The sequence below is a fragment of the Anser anser genome, assembly GCF_964211835.1.
Source record: "Anser anser genome assembly, chromosome: 5".
Classification (NCBI taxonomy): Eukaryota; Metazoa; Chordata; class Aves; order Anseriformes; family Anatidae; genus Anser; species Anser anser.
The window spans coordinates 48963895-48984731 of NC_139725.1; the positions used below are offsets into that span (position 1 = coordinate 48963895).

Below are 20837 nucleotides of genomic sequence, written 5' to 3' on the forward strand. Positions count from 1 at the left end.
ATAACAGAATGATGCAAACTCTCGTATGTGCAAGGAATCAGTTGAAAAACATTCTCAGGTAAACTACAGATGTTGTGTTACATTGGTGGGTGGTAGGTGAGCACTACTGACTGCCAATTATTCACTTGTGGGCCTAGCTGTGAGTAAGGCTTCAACCGAGGTAATTTGGATAAATGTTCTGGAGGATGTTACACAGCATTTTCTGCCAGAAAGAAAGCCATAGAACTCTTGGTACCACGTGAATGAACACAAAACTAAGACACTTCATGGACAACTGATTGCAAAGACCATAAAATCATCTTAAATGACTTAAGTTACTTCTGCACCATACACAAACATATAGAGTCTGGGCAAACAGCTTTCTGTGCTCTCAAGACACTTCCCTTAAGAATGACGGCAGTTCCATGTGCACAACAGCAGAAACATAAATACATTTAGCAGTCAACGATGATTGCAAAAAGTCCGCTAAGACAGACTGAAAATCTTCACATATCAAAACTGCAAACCTGTTTATATTGTCCATCTAAAGTAAAGAAAATATCTCAAGTTCCTCTGTGAAGATAGGCACCCTTAAACACCATTTACCTGTTATAGCTCTGCTACCTACCTTTGGGTACACTTAGGTATCAGCACAATTAGGGAGCAAAAGAAAGGACATCTCACAAAGAACAACCCTGCTTCATCTGCACAGCTAAAAGCAGTGTTACTGGAACATTTTGTTCTAGGCACACTTTATTCCACACATAGGGGAAAAAAAACCCACACCTTTGTCATAATTTACTGTAAGCAAATTAATAATCTGAGAAAAGAAAAAAGAAGCAGCAAATTTTATAGACTACACTCACTTTATGCAGTAAATCGTCATTTTCAAGGCACCAGATGCGCAATAAAGGAAACAGATTAAAGGAAACAAAAACACTTGGTTACTTCTTGCCCAGTGAATATTACAAAAGCTGTGCAATTTGCAAGAGGTATTTGTTAAGTAGAACAGTTACTCCGAGATGTAGCATCCATCACCTACCTTGTAGAAGGGCTCCATTTCTCTTGAAAAAGGTGCTTCCTGGCCAAATGGGTGGACCTGATGTGCTAAAGGTAATAAGAAATAAGTGTAAAGAAAATCTCATTTACATTAAATAATTGTAAATTACTATTTATATGAATGCTATTTTGTTTTTAAAGCTAATGCTACTTCATGGCATTTTTGCCTTCAAGCAAGAGTCTCAAATCTCACTTTAAAAATAGGTTAATTTGATTCAAGATGCATTCTCTTCACAAGAAGAACAACTCCTCAGCACAGCACACACCCACACTCTCATTTAGAGGAAGAGAGAAAAAAGCAATTTGGCATAAATAATAATATACAAAACGCAAATCAACGTCAAAAATATTTACTGAATTCTCGGTACAGCAAAATATATGCCTTTTTTCAAAGCCATCTGCTAAAAACCCAAGCGCTTCATGGCTTTTACTCAGTCATAACCACCCACCGTTCCAGCTAAAGTACTGACATGAAGAAACCTTGGCCAAGCACCACCCGGCTCCTGTACCTACACACGACTACAGCCACCAGCGTGCCCTGTGTGAAGAGATTCACCCACTGCACCAGGAACCACTGCAGCAAACAAGTTGTCCTGGGAGCGCCAGAAGGAACCAAGCTTGGTTTTGCTATACACACGGGCTAGTGACCAGGGCTGCCCGCTCTCGCCTTTTCAGCAGTTGTGCCCATGGCAGACCCTCGGGTACCCAACGGGTCCTTCCCTGAGCTCCCAGCTCGCCTCTGACTCCCAACAGCGCTGCCCGCGGAGATGCACGGCCAGCACCTCTCCCGCAGCAGCCCCGCTGCTCCAGAAGGGCCGCTCTCTTCCACCACGTGCCACGCGTTTGGCAGAAGGATGGGTGGTTGTTTCTTAACAACAGGCTGCTCCTTAATGAAACAGGCTCCAACATAGGCCCTCTAAGACAATCATACGCGCTTCTACTATGCAAGGATTTTATTGAAATTACTATCACAAAAATAAGCTGTATCAGTAATAGCTGTACATCCAAATTCTAGCACAAATTAAAAGCAAGAGACTAAATATCCTTTGGTAAGGCAACTCTGCCTTTGTAGGTAACCCATCTTCCTCTTCGGATGCAAGACGTGAACCAAACCCCACACGCCATTCTTGTTCAAAGTTACCTTTGTCCTGTTTGAGTTGACTGCTGCTACGATGCAATGAAATGGAAAACAGATGCTGTTACATTTACAGCAGGAGCAAAGTTTTGATAAAATGCCATATATAAAAGAAAAAAACGAACACCTACTTTTACAATTATTCTGCAGAGACTCTTGTGCTAACATATAAAAACTTCACTGTGTGGCTTATTTAAATAAAGTGTTAAAATACAGACCATAAAAGGATCCAAGGCAATTACACAAGTAATAAAAGCCTTCAATACTCCTAAACAAAAAGGGGAGTTGAGAGACACAGAGACCAAAACGACCAAAAAGAAGTTAAGTACGTCTACATTCATAAGTGCTCGAGTGCACTGGGGCATGCACTTGTCTGAATACACACGCTCACTTCATACGGCTTAATATAACCAATTGTTTGCATTTCCTATAGCAAGCGCCAGCTCCTCAAGTGTAGCTCCTCAGCTCAGATGAAGGTCAAGGGCTGTTGAGGGCATTCACACTCCTGTCAAACAGGCTCGCCTCTTTGTATCGCGGCACAGTCCAGGTCAACCTGTAGGACAGGAGCCATGAGGCTGCGAGGGGAAAGCCGCGGTGCAGCCCTCATACTGCACCGCATTGCTGCCACAGGAATCGGGATCCGCAGTGTGGCAACTCCGGGCGTCTCAAAAACCCAAGGAAAAAGGTGGAGCTGAGAGATGGAGCTGTAGCAAAATGGCACTGCCGGGCTGCTGTACGCTTCTGTCTGGGTGAAAGAGGGCTATAAAGGGAAGAGAGGGAAAAACTTATATATATTTGAATAGACCAAATGTCTCCACTAAAGAAACAAAGCAATAGTGATTTATCTTATTTTCCAACTTGAATAAAAGCCCAAGGCTCTCATAAAAAACTCCATCTGATTCAGCACAAACCCACAAGAACTGAGAAAATTAACTGTGCCTTCCCAGGGAAGGAAGCTGAAGAATTCAAGCATGTAAATAATGTACCACAGCGACCGGTCAAGCCTTTCAAACAACAAACTTCTGTGCTTGCGGGGCTTTGCTGGAGCTTAGTTAAGCCTGATCAGTATTGGAGAAATTGTCTTTCTGTTCCCAAACTTTTGCCTGTGAAGTTTCAGATGGTATTAATTATTAAAACATGTTTCAAGTTAAGAAATGAGAGAGTTAAACTATCATCTCTCACTTTAAAGTGTTCAAAAGCTGCTTCTCCCAGCTCCAGATTAGGAAACCATTTTTAAAAGTTCATTCTTCTAAAGATCGTCCATAAAAAAAAAAAAAAAAATTTGGCCCATCTCAGGCATTTTCTCAAAGGAATCGTTTCTTCAGTTTAGTCTGTAACAGACTGGAGAACAGTGACTGGTTCTCCTATAAAACAAAAATAGGAGATCTGTTTTATGAACTAGCATTTGTAATCAATACATGTTGTAAGATTAACGTTTATGCAATTAGAATTATTAACAGCAGAGTTTCTCCCTAACTTATGAACTAAGCACACTGACTAAGGTCAAATTTCATTTCCAATAAATCCCCACACAACTACTGAAGAAAAATGGAAACTAGTTTGAGCTCTTGTATCACTCACTGCGAGAACGCTAGTGACCTGATATATCGCTGCCATGCACAGGTCTGGTTTGACTTAACCTCCCAGCAGCAGACAAGCACAGAGTACTTTTTCTGGGTGTGGATCACCAGTAAAGAGCTGAAATTTCAAACGATCGTATTGAAAGAACACTAACTAGCACAGTTTTTGGATAAGAAGATGCGAAAACCTCAACGGTTACCCATCTGTCAAGGGCCACTGGTTTGATTTGCAGAAAACACGGTCATTTCAAGCACACCTTTAGCCAAAGGGATATCCAGAGTGCAACAGTATTTGTTGCAAACTCATCGAATTTGTTGCACATGCATCAAGTGACAAGTGGGACTGGATTTCCCCTGGAGCCAGCTTTTCTTCTGGCGACACGGCCGGCAGGAAACTTCGCTGTGCTGGGCCCTGGGCATGGGAAACTGCATGACCCAGGAGGGGAAGCAGGGGTCTTTCGGAGGGAAGGCTTTTCCCCAGGAAAATGCTGCTTTGCTGAAATCTAAAACATTCCCTGGGAATGTGTGGATTTGGACACCGCAGTGCTGGAAGCCAGAGCTGTGGGACAGCCAGCGCGGCGTCCTGGTGGCCGGCCAGCCCCAGAGGCCAGCCCATGCCCAAGCCCCCTTCAATTACTGCTACCAAAACACATGCCACGTGTTTTACAAGGTCTTTAAAATGTGCACAGGCTTCGAGAGACTTAAAAAAAGGAAATGTAAAGCCTTTGTCTTCTGGAATTCACATCGGAGCAAAGAGACTGCAGTTCCTAAAGCCAAGCACTAAAACAAACAAAAAAAAGCCAGGGGCTTTCACAGTTGCAGTATTTCGCAACTATGCCAAAAACTCTCACAGGCCTCTTTGTCAGAAAGGCCTGATTAATAGATTTAAAAAACCCAAACAACTGAAAATTCAAAACAAACTCAATTGTGTGGGCCGGCACACCACAATTAAGGGCTGATGAAAACAGAGAGGAAAGGCAGTAAACAGAGGCCAATGACTGCGTTACCGATGTGCCCAGAGGCTGAGGGCAGGCAGGAGGACGCAGGCAAGGGGGGAAACAACCAACCTGCCCAGCAGATCCCCCACAAGGGGGGCTTCCCAGGCCCCTGAGGTGGGAAGCTGTTCTGCCCTCTGCCGGAGGGCAGCTGGTGCCAAAGCATGGCCTGGCCTGGCCCTCGCAGCAGCACCAGGAGTGTGGGGCAGGACACTTGGGAAGGGGATGAAGGATGCGTGGTGCCAGCTGTGAGCCAAGAGCTGCTGTACACTAGGCACCCACACCAGGCACGCAGCAGCAAATGGCTGCGGGACTGCAGATGGGCTGCAGCGCCATGGGGTGCTGTATCCAGCCCCTACTAGCGGCCAACACGATGGGCAAAGGCAGCAGTGATGACTGAACGAAGAACCTCTTTTGCAGAAAGCTGGAGGAGGAAGAAATGCAGCTCTTTGCCCCAAGACCAGCACAGGCAGTTCCCAGGGATATGAGGAGTGGCTGGGAAGGCACCAACCCCTGGCGAATGCTGCCCTTGTGCCGGGGCCACTGGCATTTTTCAGGACAGCGATGCAACAAACTCCAGGAGCTGCAGATGCCAGGTGAAGGGACAATAGGCATCACTGCCCCATGCTGAAGGTCCACCCTCACCAGCCCATCCCACAGCGTAAAATTCCTCACCCACACCTCCGACCAACAGTGAACTAACTGAAGGATACGTCGAGAAGGACATCAAACCTGGAAACTGCAAACCACTTGTCAAAGAGCAACCAGCAGAGCATCTTGTGGGTAGAGAAACCCACCTCCAGAAGTTCTGAAAAGCAATAGCAACACCACCATTTTTACATTCAAAGGTGTGGAGATAACAATAGCAATAGGTGCTTTCATCTGGCTGCGGTCCATGAAACCCTGCATGTAGTGGCAGCAGGGAACGGTGCCCCTGAAAAGTGCACGCAGCTCCTGAGGTAAGCTGGACGCAGCCTGCTGCCAGAAGGTGCTAATGGATGCCCAGCTAAGCTGGAAGACTGCAATTTTTACTGTTCCTTGAAAAATAATTTAGGATGGGGTGGTAACTGAGAAAAAACTTTGGTAGTGTATTTGCTGGGAATGCGGTATCTTTCGATGCTGGAAGATGAACAGCACGTCCTTATGCCGGCCACCTCGGGTCCTCACGTGAAAACAGCCAGAGCGTGGCGGGGGGCCTGGAGTGCGCACACAGCCTTAACCTGAGGCAGCTGCCACCACACACTGGCCGAGGGCTCTTCCAGCGCTGCTCAGCCCTCCTGCGGTCAGCCCTCCTGCTCAGCCTCCTGCTGAGCCCTACACTGCTCAGATCCCTCTACCACCGACCGAGCTCGGCTCTCTGGCCTCGACCCGAGCGCCATCGCCGGGCCTCCGGGCCTAGAGTAACATGGCGACCGCACCGCCGAGCGCCTGCCCACAGTACCACAGCCGCACTAACGAAATTGGTCCCTCGCGTTACAGATTTGGAGCGACATGGAAGCATTTATATACTGCTGTACCTCCAGCACATGCGTTTTGTTAACAAGGAGAAAAAAAAAACCACACACACAATCCCTGCCAGCAGTTTGCTGGCAGTTAATATCACAATTAGCTGTCACCTAGCAACAGTCAAGCAAGCTTCCTCTCAAATCAAAGGAGAAAAAAAAAAAAAAGCTCTACTAAATTGGCTAATGACAATACATAAAAAATATCTGGAAGGTACGTGTTAAGGTATTTCCTGATTTTAATGAAATCTGATTACTTTAGAGATTTTAAAAATACAAAACCATTACTCTATCTGCTCAGATTTTCCATAACTGACACAACATTATTCTTAAAAAGATTTATGAATTCACAATACTAGTTTCTAATTTATGAAGACTGATCTAATATTCTGGTAATGCTCCTCTTTCCTCTGCAGTTCAGGCTTTTATTGTCTCTCGGTATCTCTCACTTACTGCGACACGGGGGATGGAGACTTTAAGCTCCTGGATGGAGTCTTTGCTGGTTTCTCTAGGGTGCCTAACACATTTTCGGGCAAGTAATATCATTCTGATCTCCTGCGCACTCTAAATGAGTTTTCTATATGTCATGACCGCCAGAGGGATTACATCTGAATTTTTATTAAAGACAAAAGGAAAGTTGCACAGGAAAGCTATTCATGAACAGAACACCAGAAAAAAAAAATTGTGGAAAAAAAAAGTGGAAAGTTGGCCAGATCTTTGTATTCTCCAAATAGCCAAAGCCATTTTCCTGCCACTGTCTTCACTTAAAAGAAGAAATTATGCAAATAAATAAAGGGAAAGAAATTGGGATCTAAAAAAAAAAAAAACAAAACAAACACAACACTCATATTTCCAGAATTTGGGATAAAAACGGTGATTCCTATTCTCAAGAAAAACATGGCCATGTGTCCTTCGGAGCCCATCAATGACTCTGCTGTGGTGTTTAAAGACCGTTCTCACTGCTGAAGTGATATATGAAGCCTTCTTGTCCCCTGGTGAGACGCTGTAGCCTTCAGCAAGAATTTCAGTCTTTGCCAAGAGCTGAATATATACTTGTGGACAACAATGAAGGAATTGTCCTTTAAATAAATTTTACAAATCCTGATTTCTATGGAGTTGTTTCAAAAGAAATGGCTATTTGAAGTATGACACATGGAGAAAATGCAAACTTGCCACTAATCTGCTTTTAAATGTTTTAACATTTATTGTGAGCACATTATAATTCTAGGCTGAACACTGAAATAGGAAAAAGTCCATATATAGCTAGAAGTTTATGGTGAGACAACTGTCCCACATTACTTTTAATTAAAAAAGATTTGTCTCCAGTGGGAATCAGGAGATGCTGGCTATCGGCCTCAAATTCTCATTCTGCCTCTACCAGTGAATCACACTGTGACTGCAGGCAAGTCACTTCTTCCTTCCTCAGTTTCATTTTTGTTCTTTTGTGGTAAGTACAGGAATATGTTCTTACCGACATAGTCTACATATCTCTGGGAGGAATAAAGAATCGTTAAGTAACAACACATCAGATGAGGAAAAAGTGTTTAGAAGCACATGCAGTTAGAGAAGGAACACCACAGTACACTTCTACTAGAGGACGGGTTGTTATTTTTCCTGATTTTGAAGGAAGGAAAAACACCGCAGGTCACTTCACACACTGTAGCGCTGTCTCTCCTTAATCCACAGCTGTTATTACCTGGCTCCTAGGCTATATATCACTGGATGAAAAACTGGTGCTAGTCAGGCTGGGGACACTTCAGAGTTGTCTGAACTTGCTCATGTGCTACGAAGCACATCCGTGCCAGCTCCTGCAGGCACCACAGGCCAGTCCCCTGCTGCCCAGATGAGCAGATGATCCTGTCCAGGGCCGGCCAGCAGCCTTGAAGACCACAGAGGGCCGTGGCCTCTTTTGGACTATAGCAGCATCAAACGCTGACCTGGCCAGCTGGGAGAAGTTTGGTTCTCTTCTGTTCTACAAAATTAGAAACGGAGCACTCCAGTTTGCTGATGATAGTCTCTGTTGCAAAACAAGTCAGGGGGAAGAAGAGCTTCATTTCAATTTTGTTTTTACTTGAGTAGAATTGGAAGAAGGAAGTCTTTAATCTCAGATTCAAGAAAATAAAGCAAGTCCTAACAATCGCCTATACCTAGGCACACCTTAATTTTCAACTTGATGTAAACAAAGAGTCTACTCTGATAGTTAACGCTAAGAAAACAGACAAAGCTTTGGAGAACTTTGATGCTGAGCACCTGGTTCACTATGAACCACCACAGAACAGCAGAGCCACCAGCTAGGCACAGTGCTGTAAAGTTGTACCAAAACCACCGTTTCTCCCAAACTGAAACCCATCAACAATTTAAAAAGCCCAAGGTGACCCGATTTACTTCTGCTACTCTAGTGCTGAATTCTCCATTTATTCTTTCTGCAGCAGTCCAGGAAGCCCTGCTGGTACACTTGGCTGGATCTCACAAACGCTTTCTGCACAACGCTCCCGCGACATTTCTAACCATGGCCCGTCAGACTTCAGATAAACGATATGCACGTCTCTGCTAGAAATCCATTAGGGAGAACACGTTGCTGGTTAAAGACACTGATGTACCGTGAACATGCACGAAGTTATAAACATGTGCGCACACAACAGAGCAAATCTGATCTCCAGCAAAACAGAAATAAATGGCAAAAAGGAAGACGGAGTCTTCAAGTCACCCCCCTCCCCAAAATGTTTCATGTCACTTGCTGAAATTTTTATTTATCCAGTGTGGTGTGACTCCTCATTTCATGAATTTCAGTACCAGCAAGACTCAAAGCCAAGCATGACCCGCAGGCAGCTGCCAATATGAACTCCTCCTCTATTACTTGCTTAAAGCCAAGGCGCTTACCAGCTAAAATTTTCCATACTTGGTTTTTCTCATTAATCTTGAATGAATGTGGTTCAGATGATTCAGAACTAATCTGGCTTCTGGAATTACAGAAGCAGAGGACAAAACGAATGTTTAACCTCTCCCCTGGAACGTTTAACCTCTCCCAGATGCCGAGGGTATTTTTCCCTGGGAAGCTTAATGTGCTCACAGGCTCGGCAGTGCTGCACACCCCTCTGCAGTGGGGACTTGCAGGCACTGGGCTGTACAACACACTGATGCACACATCACAAAGTTAGGCAAACACAGAAAATGGGATGATAATAATAAAACAGAAGCCAGGTACTCGCATATTTGGAGATGTGATGATGATAATAAAACAGAAGCCAGGTACTCACATATTTGGAGAGTCCCAATTACATTTTTTGATTCTACCTCTTCACACACATAGGCTACAAGAGCCCTGCGTTCAATGGTCACAGACCCTTCCTATCCCCAAAGAGATCAGTGCCTGAGGACTGTACTGCACGGTGTGAAAGGTGCTTAAAAGGCAACGGATACAAAGTCTGTGTGTGCATCTATCACCAGAAGTTTAATGTATAAAGATCAAGTTATTGTTAAGAGTTACAGTTTTAGGAATGAACTGCTAAGGCATTAAAAAAAAAAAAGGATCAAAATCTGTCTGGTTTCACTCATTCACAATGCTCAGTTCGAAGAATCCAGAGCTCTGTCTTAGGGCCGCGGAAGGGACAGACCAACACACACACCCCAAGGCTACAGCACCTGACGGTGGGCTGTTCCACCCCACGGACTGGGTCTACAGATCTATCAGAAGAGGAGAGAGGTCTACAATCTACCAGAAGATGAAAGAGAAGACTATTTTTTGCATTCAAAGGGATTCTAGAAACCTCAACTAAATTGATCCTCCCACCCACAGAACTACAGAGATACCATCTACATGCATAGAAAGGAAAACACACCCTGAGAGGTGATAAGGTACCCCCAAAAGTGCCAGCAAGCCCGAGGCAGCCCAGGACCAGCCTGCGGACACCCCAGCTCTGGCTTCGGGCCGCTCTGTGCTGCCCTACGAGGGCTCCTTATCACCAACTGGTGGTGTTTGCACCCATGAGAGCTCAACGCTTCCCGTAAATGGATCCCAAATGCCTCAGGTCAGGACATGGAGGAAATTAAAACAATTATCACATGCTCACCACTGTGCAGTCAGTTTAAACCAAGTGGCACCAGTCTGACCGAATTCAGTCCTATCAGTCCAAACCAATCAGGAGAAGATGGGAATTATCCTTTTATTCCAGAAAAGCCTCAAAGTTAAGGGCCGGGGCAGGTGAGACCTCGCATGTAATTTTACTTCCTCTTTACAGCCTCTTTCAAAATGAAGAACCAGAACTGAGCTCTGGTTAGGAGCTGTAGGCAATAGCCACAGCACTCAACTCCCAGTATCTTCTACTGGAGATTTTCAAAGCAGAGCTATGAAATAATGAGTTTCACACATTCTGCAAATCTAACTGTAAACAAATACTCGGAGGACTTCATTTTTACTCATTTTTAAATTATCTTTAGCCACTTTCATCCTAGGAGAAAAATAAACCTCCCACCTGTAATGGGAAATACCATTCAGGGTGCGCCTTTATCCCTAACTCTTAGCTCTGAGAAGAGCTGTTCTGCCTGTCGAGAACACTAACATTGTACTTAATAGCATTATAATAATTTTCTCAAGTTACAGTATTACCTGCATGAATGAAGAACGTGAAGAACGTGTGAAGGAAAAGAAAAGCTGACCTTTCCATAATTTATAACAAGAAGTCACCCTTCTACTTTTAAGTCAGCAATTTTTCATATGACTGATGAAGTTGCACCCTTACCAAAAAGGAGACTACCTTTCCAGAAAATGTCTTGTAGCATTGTTATTTCAACAAATCTCAGCTTCCACAGTGGAATCTGTGATCTGGTCTATGCTTCCCTTCGTTTGCTGCTGCTTCTCAGGTGTTTGTACAGAAATTGAATGTGACCCGGTAAGAAACGGCTTAAACCCCGTTCTTCGCTCCGGGATTTGCAGCAGACAAAGCAGAGGTACAGAAACGAAGGCTGTATGAGGAAAGGCGAAGGTGGGCAGGCAATTGCTTGTGCTCTCAGGTGCAGGTTTCTATGAGATACTGGTTTCTACATCTCTGCTTTATCAGCTGCAACTTCATGCAGGGAAGGTTGAAAAAAAATTGTTGCAAACATGAAAAAAGCAACAAAGCTGCAAATATCTAAATTTACTATTTCTGCGTGGTATATTGAGACAGCAGTTTGGTAATAACCTTGTGTGAAGACACAGAAGCTTAGAGAGAGAGAGTCTAGGCCATTTAACTCTCTCTTGATAAAGCTTGAGAAAGCTACACAAGAAAACCGACATGACAGTTCAGCCACCCACTGTGCCCCTTGCTGAACAGCTCTTGTTTAACAGCCAGGAGAGGAGACCGCAAGCTCTCTCCTCGATGAGCCAAGAGGCCCTGGAAGCTCCACCTGCTTGTGGGCAACCCCAAACCAGAGGTATTTCACTAACGACGAGCACCAAAAGCAGCTGTTAGGACGGGCATGGCTATCTGTCAGATACTGTAAAATTCCCCTTCCAGTTGACTCGGGATCTGCCATGCGGTTGCAGAAAAAATCCTCATTAGAATTAACTAGCAAAAATATGTTCCTAAGTGTATGTGCACTCTCAGTCTCTCTCTGTAATTAATCCCTGGAGTAAAGCTGTTCCTCGGATCACCTCAAATATAGAAAATCAATGAGTTAGATTACAGGAAACAATTAATTATGGTTCACTGGTGTTTAGAAAGTGACACTGACACCCTGACATCTCCAGATAGCATTCGTGCCCTCTAAAGCAGCAAATCACAGAAAGTAACAAACTGTGCTGCTCAAACACCAGATGACCTCAAGCTTGCTCATTCTAGTGAAATGATCCTAATCAGTCATAAAACGAACGGGACATAACCTCTTAAACATTAAAGACACGATTAATTTACAGAGCATCCGTTTACTACAACCAATTAGGCAGAAATATTTCCTTCACGTGCTAAAGTAACTTCTGACAAGTCACGGGGGGAACTGGAACAAGTCGCTCTGCCACACCTGGCCAGCTGACTCTCGTGTTAGTGGCCTCACTGACAGCCGAGGCTCTTTTTTCAGCGTCATATACAGCACATCGCTGCATTTCCCAGCCAACACACAGATGACTGAAAGCAAACACACACAGACTGGAGCAGCACATCCAGCTGTTGGTAGCACCGACCCCTCAGCCACCCACCTACACCAGGCGCAGCCGGCACCGCCTGTGGCTCTCCGTCAGCCACAACGCACTGCAACACCAACTCCTGGTCAGAAATAATGCACCTAACGTTTGCACCACAGAGAAGCATGAAGGGATGCGGGGTATTAGCAGGAATTGCTGTCATCTCACAGCACCCGTTGCCCTTTTCAAAGCATTTTGCTCTCTTCCTTGTAAGAGGCCTTGCCATTCTCTTGTCATTGCTAACCCCTGCCTCAATGGTCTCCTCCTCCGTGTTATCTCCTCTCCTGAATTGCTTTTTTACATCTTTATCTTATTTCAGAAAGTTTGTGGTACTGTGTGCCACAAGATGCCTTTAGCATCATCAGCTTTACCACGGAAGCCTTATTAAGCCAATCAGGCAAATCCCATGGGCAGTACGAGAGCCTGTGTTCCCTCACCAATCCCCGTTCTCACTGTCCGTGTGGGAGCTCTGGTGGTGGGCTCCTCCCTCAGTCCCCTTCCCTCTTTTCTTGGAGGGACCCTACAACAGGTGTTGAGGGCTAGCCTGAGTGGCGAGAAGCTGCCCACAGAACTCGGCGCCACACAGGATGACAGCTTTAAGTATTTGCCTATGAAAGCAGATCTAACATGGGCTGATGTGAAACCCAGCAAGTAAGGGAAATCGAGAGCACGGCAGCACCCACTGCTTCATGCCGAGAGACTCCCCTGGACTAGAGGGCACAGGGAACTCGAAGCAGGGCTTCCAAGCATGCCTGCATTGGTTTATCACACTGAGAAGTTCTACTGGAAAAGGAAAGGAAAAAGGCTGGTAACAGATAAATTCATGATCTCTACAGGCCTTTTGTGTTTAAGCCAGCCCAAGAGAAACATCCTCCTTCTTGGGAAGGGCAGAAAACGTTTCAGCACTTCACCCAGTCTTGCAGCCATTTAATATACTAAGCCAAAACACTTCACATTAAACCCACAACGCCTGCAATTCTCCCTTTTGTCATTCTCTTTCTGGAAGGGGAGGGAGGGGACAGAGCCCTCTTTTTCTGCTGCCTCCAAGCAAGCTCCAGCCTCCAGTCCCAGAGACTCAAGTGTATCATGGGCGCTTTGAGCAGGGCAGGAAAGCTTCGCGCCCTTTCCTCCTGGAGGAGGAGGACTACACGCACCGCTACTGTGCCGACAGGAGGCTGCTTGGAAGGCGAGCATGAGCTACAGGACCCGCATCTCTGAGCAAGCCAACAAGCGGCACCGCCACTCATCTCCGCTATGGGTGGCGAGAGGGCGACCGGTGCCGGTCTCGTGGTAACCACCAGGAAAAGTTTTCCCAAAGAAAAAAGGAGTTCAATCTGCCTCCTTCCCTTGGCTCCCCTTTCAAAGAATACAAATAAGCTTCCTGAAAAACAACAGGCCTTTTGATGAGCCAGTAGCTTTCCTCCGTTTTTGTTTGTTTGTTGAAAACACTTTGATTTTGCAGGAAGCACTAACAAATGCGAGTGGGGATCAACTTAGCTAAAGAACCTTAAAAAGCAACGGGACACAGCTCCCCTACTTCAGCCACGAAACGGGATTGTCTCACTGGCTCCAGCAAAACTGTTGAATTATTTCCGTAACAAAAGAAAGGCGCTTTTAGGTCCCATAATCTCATTTCAAATCCTTTTACCCACTCCCTACTCCTTTTGGCCTTGAAATTGCAATCCTCTTTCAGTAATCTGAGGACTAATTGGTGCCAGCGCTCCAGCTCCTCTTGCCATTTCTTCCCCCTCCCTCCCGCATTATTCAGGTGCTGAAAAGGACGGTGGGCCAGGGCTCAGCGCCCCTATAATGAGTCTGTTCCTACAGAGTAACTGCTCATAATTAGCAGGAAGCATTTTGCCTTTAAACCGCACAGCGTGCGCGGCAAGGTCTTGCAGAGCCAAGGAACCACCCCGGCGTTGCTCGAGGAGCTCCAGAAGCTTGCAGGCCATCTGCACGCCGGGCACGCCGAGGGCTTCGGGGCTCAGCCGGGAGCAGCAGCGGCCCCGAGAGCCACGTGTCGACGGCACGGGATTTAGCTGGGGTGGTGCAAAGGCAGCCTTTGTTTAAGAAACGTTCGAGAATAGGAGTCCCTGAATAATAATAAGCAAAGAAGAGATTTAAGCAAGCTGCTACTTTTCAGCTAATGACTGTCTTTGCAGGTAGTGCCAGAAAGGAACAAAGACTTCTCTTACCAAGGTACTATCGGTGTTGACCGTTTCCCAGCCAGATTTGGAAGCAAAATTAGTTTTTCTGTAATTGGAAACTTCAGCCTAGCAAGGGCATTAAAAACAAACACACAAAAAAGCTGGCTCCAATTGATATTCATTTCCAGCAAACCTCGGGCTAACCTTAAGCTTTGATTCAGGAAAAATAAACCAAAGGCTTCAAAAGTTTTTCAAGCTGGCAGGATTACATCGCTGAGAGTCTGCATCTAGTTTTGACACTGAGATTGTAATACAATGTTGTGTACTGTATGGAAGCTGAAGGACAGCAAGAAACTCATCGTCTGATGGGATGTACATCGCCTCCGTCATACCCCAAGGAGTGCTCTGAAGTATGAATGCGATTGCCAGGCTACATCCATCCTCACGCTCACTAGAACGCGTCCTTAGGCATCGGCAAAGAGGTACGCTATGAGGAATCCATCAGCGTCAAAAACCAGAGGACACAACCCAACACCCTCCTAAAGGAGGAGCCCTTCGCATGGAGCACCAACAAGTGGGTGGCCGGGGGCCGAGCCTCCTACAGAAGATAGCGCAGGGCCACATCATCTCACTCCATTTTGGGAACCTGCCAGCGCAGAAAGGCAACCCCGGCGGTTTCTGTGCAAAAAGGCTTACACTCGAGCATCCTCCTCACATACAGCCAGCATCGGACTGGCACTGGGGGAAAAAGCACAAGTTGTTACTTCAAGTATCCCCTGGGGACGGTGTGGGTACACAACAACCGCACAAAAAGAACTCGTGATTTATTTCCAGCCACGGAAATCGATAGCAGGCTTGCACACAAAGCTGAAGTTACTGATGATTTTTCTTCCTTCGCACCAAAGTGAGATCAGCCGGTGTCTCAGTGGCCTGTGATTTAAGGAGTATGCTCAGCTTCGTGCATACTACTGCCTTCTGAACATTAGGATCCCCCACCAAAAAAGCAACCCCCAGCGCGACACCTCGCTGAGGGAATCGTGCTCCACCTCGGCTGGAACAAGCGCATTTAAATTCTCATCCCCTGGAAATGCCATTTGCAACCCCATGCGCAGGGTCTGCCGCCGATTTCTGTTTGCCTCTGTGTCAGAAATTCAAGACAGAAAGACTCTCCTCGGGTCATCCAATTCTGCCTTCTGCCAACAGAAAACTGCTTCCTACAGTCAATTTCCTAGGATTTTATTGAGTCTGCTTTTCAGTACTCTACCAGATGGATTTCAAACCATTTCCTTTAAGAGATTAATTCAGTCTAATAAGTTCATTATTTGCGCCTGGTCAGTGACCAAGACAGGCCAGAGCCTGTGTGCTTGTTTCTTCCCCACAAGCTATTAAAGCGGCAAGTTTTCCATCCAGGTGTCAATGTCTGTGCACAACAGCAATACAGCAGGCCCAGAGAGACATCCCCATGAAAACTGGGCTCCTGCCTTCACAGAGGGATTACTGTTAACTTGTTTGTTCCCTCCAAATCACCCCCCTTTTCTGCCTTGCAGTTTGAGGACTGGAGATCAGAAGGCAGGCAGCGAGGAGCAGCCCGTGCCACCAGCTGCCTCTCCCCGGGCCCGAGTCCCCAGGTAGCATTTGCCCGCTTGGTGCAGTTCAAACTCCCATGCCAGCCCAGGATTAGCGAGGAATTAAGTTACAGATTAATTAGATTAGGAATAACCCTACTGATACCGCATCTGAGTACAGGCAAAGATGCAGCAGGCTGCTAAACTGTGCCATGCGAATTACCCTACCTCCACAGGCTCACCAAGACTGGGGAACCGCAACGTTGTGGTAAGGCTCCTCTTTCCCCAGCTGCTGCTTTCCCCAGCACTGGGAAACTTCCCTGTGGCATGGAAGTGACTTGAGAACACGGGTTTGCAAGTCAGGAAACCTTTAAGGCAGCTGTAGAGCACTAACCTCCAGAATACACCGAAGTACGATGATGCCTCCATGCTCTTCTGCGCTTTGGGAGCTAGACTTGAGCATTATTTTCCTATCACAGCACTGTGCCATCCAACCAGCCTCAGGGACATTGTGGTTCGGTGGCACGTTCTCTCTGGTAGGAATGTTTTAAGAAAGCCCACATCCCTCCTTGACAAGCCCCAATCCCTGAAAAATAAACAAACAACCAGGACCGAATTTATGGTGTGGCTCCACGAGCTTCATCCGCACAACTGAGAGGACAGCTTGCTACCGTGCAAGGGCAGTGAGAGCATCTTAAAATGACGTGGCAAAGGACAAAAAGGAAACACAAGAAGAAGAAAAAACACCACAAAAACCAACCCTCTGCTGAGCAATCAGGAGATGCTGCTCCCAGGACCATGTGGCCAAAACCTAAGCATGCTTTTGTTGTGTTAGATTAGCCCTAAGGCAAACTCGGTAACAAATCCAAACAGCTCGTCACGAAGTGTCCCCTGTTAGTCCGGGGGGCTTTAATGATCAGGCACAACTCTAAGTGGGGCTTTTAACTGTAGACCCTGAGAGTGCCACCCGTGGAGTGCTGGCCGCCCGTCTTCAGGGGCATCCCAACCCCCACAGAACAGAGAATGGCAAAGGACATGGAAATAAGCAAAATGTTTCTTTTGTTGTTGTGGTTGTTTGGCTGTGGTTTTTTTTGGCAGTGCCACTCAACAAATTCAACTCCTGAACCTCTTGCTCCAGAGCTCATCAATGCAACTTGCTGCCGTGCCTTTTCAAAGCAGAGTTTGGATGGTAATATCCGCAGGGAGATGGAAAAAGACCAGTTCTAGCATTTCCAGCAGAATTTTCCGTTCTCTTTTTCCCCAAATCTCAGCAATTCTATTTCTACATCTGAAGCCAAAAGCAGCAAAAAGAAAAAAAAAAAGGCAGCAAAAGAAAGATCTGCATCACTTTAGCAATACATCTGATTATGGCTCTTCAGCTACCATGGAAAGAATGCGTTTGTCTAAAGTCTTCCTTTTACATTATGTTATACTTGCAAGTAGGAAAATAAAAGCTGGCTGCTCCAGAAGCTTTGTTTGTTATTCATTCCATTAAGTATAGAAAATGATTTCATTTTAATTAATTGTTTTATTTTTTTTTAATCTCACGAGAAAAATGGTTGTCTTCATCTTTCATATGCAAAACAGCTAACCAAGGAACAATGTTTCATACAGAGAAGGAACTCCAATTAATAGAGATCTTAAATACTTGGGGAGCTGCTATGAATTTTGCCACTGATCAGACAGCTGGCTGGAAAAAAAAGCCTTTTCAGGAAAGTTACATAATTAAAACTAACCTAATTTATTATTACTATTATTGTATATTACTTTTATTTTTTACTTTTTTTTTTTCTCCATCTGCTAATCCCGATTAAACAGTGAAATGAATGAAACCCAAAGAAACCCCAATTTGCTAAGTTTACATCTCTTTTTTATATACTGGGACCTGCATCCAGCCTAACCATCTGATACGAATTCCCAATGCTGCTTGGACATTTTAAAGAATCACTGCATTTTTATTAGCTCAATCCTTGTTATCTGCATTATTATGCTATTAGTTTTGCAAATTTCACATACTCTGGCTTAAGAAACAACAACAACAACCACACACTAAACCCGAGAATTATATACACTTTTAGACACTGAAGTTAAAGTGACAAAAAAAGAGTCTATTCTGATCATCTGAGTTTTTCAAACTAATCTTAGGAAGTTTCCCAAGCAGTCTATAACTACTGTTTGAACAGGATTTCTTTTAGCAGGGTATTTAATAAAATCCTGATAAAAATAGCCACAGAAAAAAATAGTGAGAGGTGTAGAGCTCTGCAAAATGTGTAGGCAGACAACACAGACAGCCGTCGGCGAAGTCAAAAACTGCAGCATGGACAAACACGGACAAGAGCAGTCAGGGGAAAGGGGCCACAAGCAACAAATAGAAACATCAACCACCAGCTGTAGGGAGCTGGACACCGGCTATTACCTTCGGAAAGGGCTGAACAATAAACTGCAGTTATTCCACGTTCACAAATAGAGTCCATGTAGCACCAATTCCAATACCAAAAATATGTCATACAAGCTAATGAAAAGAAAATTTAACAACTGCACGCATGCCACAGCAAGCCAAGAAAGAAATAAATTTACATTTGTATTAGAGAGACCCTTTGGCTGTGCAATCCTGGATGCCTGACGAGGGGAGCACTGAAAAATTACGGTACGTAACTGAGGCACGACACGAGCCTACGGAGAGCGCTCTGCCAGGTAGCGGGAGGAGAGTGCCAACAGGGCAGAAGTGAGTCCGAGCGGAAGGAAAGGAACGAGACAGCTCCGATCCACGGTGGTATTGGGCCGGCCCACTGCTCACTCACTCCCCTTTCACGAGGAAGACACGATCCTGAGGCACGGAGGGTTAAGTCCTGTGCCTTTGTGCCCTCGAGAGCCGAGCCAACTGAGCCGGTTCTCCTCTCCTGCTCCCCGCCAGTCACCGCGCAGCACAACCAAGTCCCCCGGTGTGTTTGCCGGGACCAACTGCCTGGACAAACCCACCGCAGGCTAGTTTGCTCAGGCCACCCGCCTATCGCTGTTGCGCTGGGTTTCTGTAATGGAAATAGTTCACCTTCGGTAAACCAGCACGTTTTGTTTCCAGGCGCAGAAGAGAGCAGCAGCCTGGCAGCCGCAATGCCTTTCGACATAAAAGGCACCCGGTACACACACACAGACACACACACACACACGTGCACTCAAACCCCCAGAGGTTTACACATTTATCACTAAAATACGGCCATAGGGAAAAAAAAAAAAAAAAGCCTCAGACTGAAAACATGGAATCTCCCCGAAAGCCTAACGACATCAACCCCACCAACCTGGCTGAAACCAGCAGCCCGCTGGGGACAGAGCCCCCACGAACAGATGCCAGAGAGGGAAGTTTCACAGAAAACCTGAGAACGGCACAGCAAGGTACACCTGTGCTTGTTACCACAGCACGTGCTGGCTTGAATTATTGGCAAGAGGGGTTCCAACCTAGAAAGCCCATGGGGTCCAGCATCCTCGTCCAGGCTGCATCTGTAGGAGCTCTGGAAATGGCAGCTGAACAGAAGCCCTCTTTCTGAGGCCTATTGCTTAACATCCCCCTTTCCCCCCGACCTTTAACTCATAGCAAAAACAAACTAACGAACCAAACCAAACCAAAACCAACTCCCAAATTAGGTATTTTACAAAGCAGTTTTATGATTTAGAAATGGAACGAATTCCCCCAACAACCAAGCATACACATACACCCCCACACATGCACACTGCCTTCAGGGCCACCTGGAATTTAAGGAAACCGAACAATACAATTTTTCAAAACATACCTAAAACAACCCATTAATTCTTATTTATGTTTAGATGTACCAAAATTGCTTGCCAGATTTTCTTTAAATGGCTACGGGGTTGCCAAAATCAAGTTCAAGTATCTGTGAAACGTGGTACAGATAGCCAACCTATCACCTTCACAGCTTCATTGTAGCTTTTTCACCACAGAAAAAGAACAAAATGAGCCCTTCTGATTTCACGAAGGGAAAGAACGTTTTACCAGGCCACCGTAGCACAAAACACATTAGCCAAGCAAAAAGCAGCAACTCTCAGCTCAGGTGAATGTATGGGGAAGGCGGCCTCTCTTTTCAGCCGTACACAGCCCTGCCGAGGATGGAAATTCCTTAACTAAGGACCCCCCACGGCCTCCTGCAAAAGGGGTTTTTAGATAAGTAAACTTAGTTCTGATGAAGCTAGCAGCTTGATTTTCCAAGTCAAAATTCAAAACACAAAAGTGCAAAAAAGTTTTGGTAAGAAAAAGGACTCCATACTTTTTGTTGCAAAACTTCAAAATGAGACATTTTAATACACTTCAAGCTCTTTTAGTTTTTATTCCTCTGAGCCATGGAAGTTCCTATGAAATGAAGCAACTCTATCACAATATTTTTATTTGAGCAAAAAACAGCCCCATGAAAATCAGAGGAAGCGGATCCACTTTTACATAGCAGGATCCTACAATCAGGTGTCGTGGTGATGAGCCACAAGAGCCACAGGAAACGTGGTCACGGATCACCACCGGCAAGCCCCGAGCTGAGTTGTGTGACACCAGAAATCAAGTCACAACTGGCAAAGGTGGTGATAAAAATCATAATTCAAGCTTTCACAGATTAACAGACAATCCCCAAGCTTCCTTTCTTGCAACAAATAAACAAACCTTCTTCTCCAAAATATACACAGAGACTATAAATGGCACGTACACGTATCCATATGCT

General features: G+C 45.4%; 1 protein-coding gene across 15 annotated transcripts in view; it reads right to left on the minus strand.

Moving 5' to 3' along the window:
- The window catches only part of FOXN3 (forkhead box N3), a 200225-nt gene that overhangs the window by 75911 nt on the left and 103477 nt on the right, over window positions 1–20837 (minus strand). For all 15 annotated transcript variants that reach the window (XM_083836514.1, XM_083836516.1, XM_083836515.1 and 12 more), the window contains one exon: window positions 1022–1086. In XM_083836514.1, the coding sequence (XP_083692640.1) occupies window positions 1022–1086 (65 nt within the window). The remainder of the gene's footprint in view (window positions 1–1021; window positions 1087–20837) is intronic.